We start from the raw sequence: 3,904 nt of genomic DNA on the forward strand, positions 1-3,904 counted from the left end.
ACAGATCCGTGAGAAACGCAACGTTGTCAATTTTAAACTATCATACCACGCCCGCATGTATACACGCATTCATTCCTTCGTTCTACGAGCATATACATATGCAAATCACCTATTAGTCTCCTAGTAATTTTTTTAATATTAATTAGTCGTACATTTAATTTTTTTTTTAATCCTTTGTAAATTAATTACCTAATTTTTAAATCTGTATATTGTAAACCTGCACTCGCGCGCATGCGGTTGCGTGCGTACGTAATGTGCGTATGTATGTATATTGTGTGCGTGTGTAGACAAGTGGGCGATGTAAATTGGTGTATGGGGACGCGTGAATGCACGTGTGTACTTCTCTACTGAAGAGATGTGTGTCATTATTTTATATAGCTGGTAAACTATCTATTTATCTGAAATTTACGTTTTATAAATATCCTATAAGTAGATCCGCGTTTTTGTCATTTCGTCATTCGATTATACGCTTTTGTACGAAGGTGTAAATAATATGAACCGAGTGACATAGTTTTGACGTGTGCCCATATGTGTATATATGTTATGTACTTGCGTGCGTGTGCTTGCGTGCCTGCGTGAGTATGTGTGTATGTAAATGTATATGTCTTGTACAAACTTAAATAATTTTATACAAGCGCTTCCGAATAGCACTTATATAATTCTCACTGCCGGATCGGTATCCGCCGTCTATGCATTCGTCCGGGATTTGCAGTATGGCTTCGTGTGTTTGTGTATATAGGAAATATAAGATCGTCAGGTGCATCGGTGAATATTTGATTTTACGACCGAGAAGTCTCGTGAGCAACGACGAATAGCAATAGGATGGGCGAGTGCACGAGCGAGCGAGTAGATGAGTCGTTTCGCTCCGACGGCGGTCTCGATTGTCGAATGTAGAAAGGTGAGAGAAGTTCGGCGGGCGATAGAGAGAGAAAGAGAGAGACAAAGAAAAAAAAATAAACAACAATCAATTGAAAGATACAAAAAGCGAAAGAAGCGCTTGCGTATATGCGTAAATTCGTCGCGGTAGTAGAGGTAGCCGCGACGAGAGATGAACACTCGTTAGATATTAGCAGAAGTACTAGATGAAACCGGCGAAGTTCTCTACTGCTTAAAGTTACTGTTAAATGACGGACGGCCGGCAGCACACCAGTTCCTATTATTCTTCTATTGTTCTTCTTTTTCTCTTTTGACTAAACGAGAAACGCGAGAGAAACGCGAGTTTCGATTATTGCGACAGGACCATCTTTCGCTATATATATATATACACATACATACATTTCACACACAAACATACACGCATACATACATACATATACATACATACGTATATATGCAATTATGTACATATATACATGTATGTATATATACACACAAACATACATTATATTCATGAGCACTGCCGTGCCGCACGAGAGAGATCTCTAGCTTCTTTTCGTTAAGTAATTACGATAAAATATGATTGGAGGCAATTACAGTTTGCGGAAATCGATAGATTCCGCAGATAAAGAGTACGAAGATGCAGCCGCTCGGTTGATATCCGTGCGAAAGTATGAACGATTATTGTTTCTCATTTTTGGTTTTCCACATTCTGCGCGACATTCTTTGATTCTTGTTATCGCGTTGCCATATCACTGCACATAGTTCGCGTTCGTAAACGTGATTGCCTTGAGCGTGGAATCACGAGAAATTCGTATGTGAATTCGTCGAAACCGTGCCAGGAATGTGTCGAAAGAAACGACAAATTGCGCGGAATAAAAAAGAAAGACACGCATTCGTTCAGCAGTCTCATTTCAAAAGAAGTCCCAGCTGATCAGTGTTGCTCTTTGTCTTATCTTTTAATCTTCAAAGGAGGAAGACGGAATAGAGGGAGAAGGAGATGAAATCAGGAAAGAGTTGGTGGTCCGCGAAAAAGCGCCCGTTTCTAGACGCACGTGACGACATTATTGCCGTCACTGATCTTCGTCGTGCTTCGATGATGACGCGTTCCATTTCCGGATGATCCGACTCGGTAGCGGACGCAACAGCGATACTCATCGATGGATCAGGATGACTACGATACGTCGCTGGTCTCTTCTCGTGTCTCGCGACTGATAATAACAATTACGCAGCGATGGAAAGAATTTCATGAACACACGGCCATCGTATAGTCACGCACTTTGATCGTTTTCACCGTCGAGCCGATCGACGACGAGTATGTTTACTGGTACGTTGAGTACGTCCTACGTACACGGCGTAATTGTCTGCGGCGTATTCCTGTTGGACGCCGGTGACTGTTGACGTCAAATCTTTGCGTCGAGAGGACCGATCGTGATACGATGATCGTCACGGCACCAGCGATCACTGTTTCATCCTTGATGAGCCATTGCAATCCGTGGTGACGATGTGACGAATCGGCGAAGACCGCTGTCAGTAGACCCAAGAAACAGGCACCCATTGTGGTGTCGTGTGAACGCGTTCAATCGCAGCCTCCAATTGGGCGATTGTCTCGTCAAGATCGTTGTTCACGATAGTCAAATCGAAGAAATGCCCATATGCTTGCTTCAGCATGTCCGACTCTTTCGCCAAACGTTCTAAACTACCGTCGAACTGAAAGCATAAGAGATATTTATATAAAAATCGTACTTATATGCTTAATAGAAAATCGATTCAGTTTCATATATTTTTTTTTTTTATGAAAATGAAGTAAATTTGATTTCAATCCAACGTAGAATACGGAATGTAATAGTCTTTACTTATATGTATTTATATGGATTATATTTATGTCATCATCAAAATCTTTTAATGATTTCCTTTCAAGTGTATTAACGGACTGTTATCAGTCCGATTAGTCATTCAGAACAAGTGGAGCGGTAATTGTTTGCCCGATTAATCCGACAAATTCATGATTCATTTGAAGATCACTGAACGGTTTGCTTAATTGCTTAATTGGCGTGCCAAGTATTCCTATTCGCATCACACATCAAGAATCAAGATACGTTCAGGGAATTTTTCAGGGTTAAAGGGAATATTTGCTGACATCGGTGTTTTATGTATACGTATTCTTCGATAAGCTTGTAACTTGCCGTTGTATTATGTGAATTATTATAGATCCTATTAAATATTAATCTCAGTTTACATGATAAACGTTTTAAGGCTAATACGTTTATGTTTTAGTTAGAAACGTGTATTATGGAAAGGTAAATTAGCATATTCTTTCTAGACATGCCGTCTTGATTAATTATACATCGTTGTTTAATGCGAAAAGTAAATAACGTTTGCAATTTAAAATTATCTCGTTTTACGTAAAAATAAATGATTAGCAATTGCAAACAAAATTTTAAAAAAATATGTATATTAAACATGTATTATATATTAAATATGTATATTAAACAAAAAATATGTAATTAACATTATCAATTAATAATGTACATAATTAATATATTTCAAATTAATTATTGTAGAGTTATGATTCAGAGAGAGAGAATGGGAAATTTTATTCAATTTTTTATATAACTTTATGTTTTTATATAAATTTATATATATTTTTTATTATATATGTTTCTCCATGTATATTAAGAAATTTTATATTATAATAAAATGCATTCGCTAAATCGTTATGCGAGCTACAATTTGCGAAAAATATTCAAAATAATAGTTTAATTTTTTTGTGAATTAATTTTTATACTTACATCCGTAACATTTGCAAATGCTGGTGCAGCGATGAAAACGACGTAAGGTGCAAATTCAGCAGTCCGTAAAACTTTCAGTGCCTGTGGTTCAACATCCAATATGGCCATTCTGCCTTCTTCATGAATTTTGCGGATAGTTTCGAGCTTAGTTCCGTACATAGCATCTTCATGCGTACCTATTCATAAAAAAAAATAGGTTAAATAATAATATATACTGTTATATTATATAATATATA

The 3,904-nt window shown here is 37.2% G+C and overlaps 1 protein-coding gene across 3 annotated transcripts in view; it reads right to left on the reverse strand.

The window, feature by feature from the left end:
* Positions 1-1,381: 1,381 nt before the first annotated feature.
* The window catches only part of LOC108692919 (peripheral plasma membrane protein CASK), a 191,048-nt gene continuing 188,525 nt past the window's right edge, over positions 1,382-3,904 (reverse strand). For 2 of the 3 annotated variants that reach the window (XM_018201507.1, XM_018201516.1), the window contains 2 exons: positions 3,669-3,844; positions 2,407-2,586 (listed from right to left, as the gene is read on the reverse strand). In XM_018201507.1, the coding sequence (XP_018056996.1) occupies positions 2,407-2,586; positions 3,669-3,844 (356 nt within the window). Of the gene's footprint in view, positions 2,587-3,668; positions 3,845-3,904 lie in introns of all 3 variants that reach the window. The other variant, XM_018201500.1, reaches the window with a different exon arrangement.

The sequence above is a fragment of the Atta colombica genome, unplaced genomic scaffold (assembly GCF_001594045.1).
Source record: "Atta colombica isolate Treedump-2 unplaced genomic scaffold, Acol1.0 scaffold107, whole genome shotgun sequence".
Classification (NCBI taxonomy): domain Eukaryota; kingdom Metazoa; phylum Arthropoda; class Insecta; order Hymenoptera; family Formicidae; genus Atta; species Atta colombica.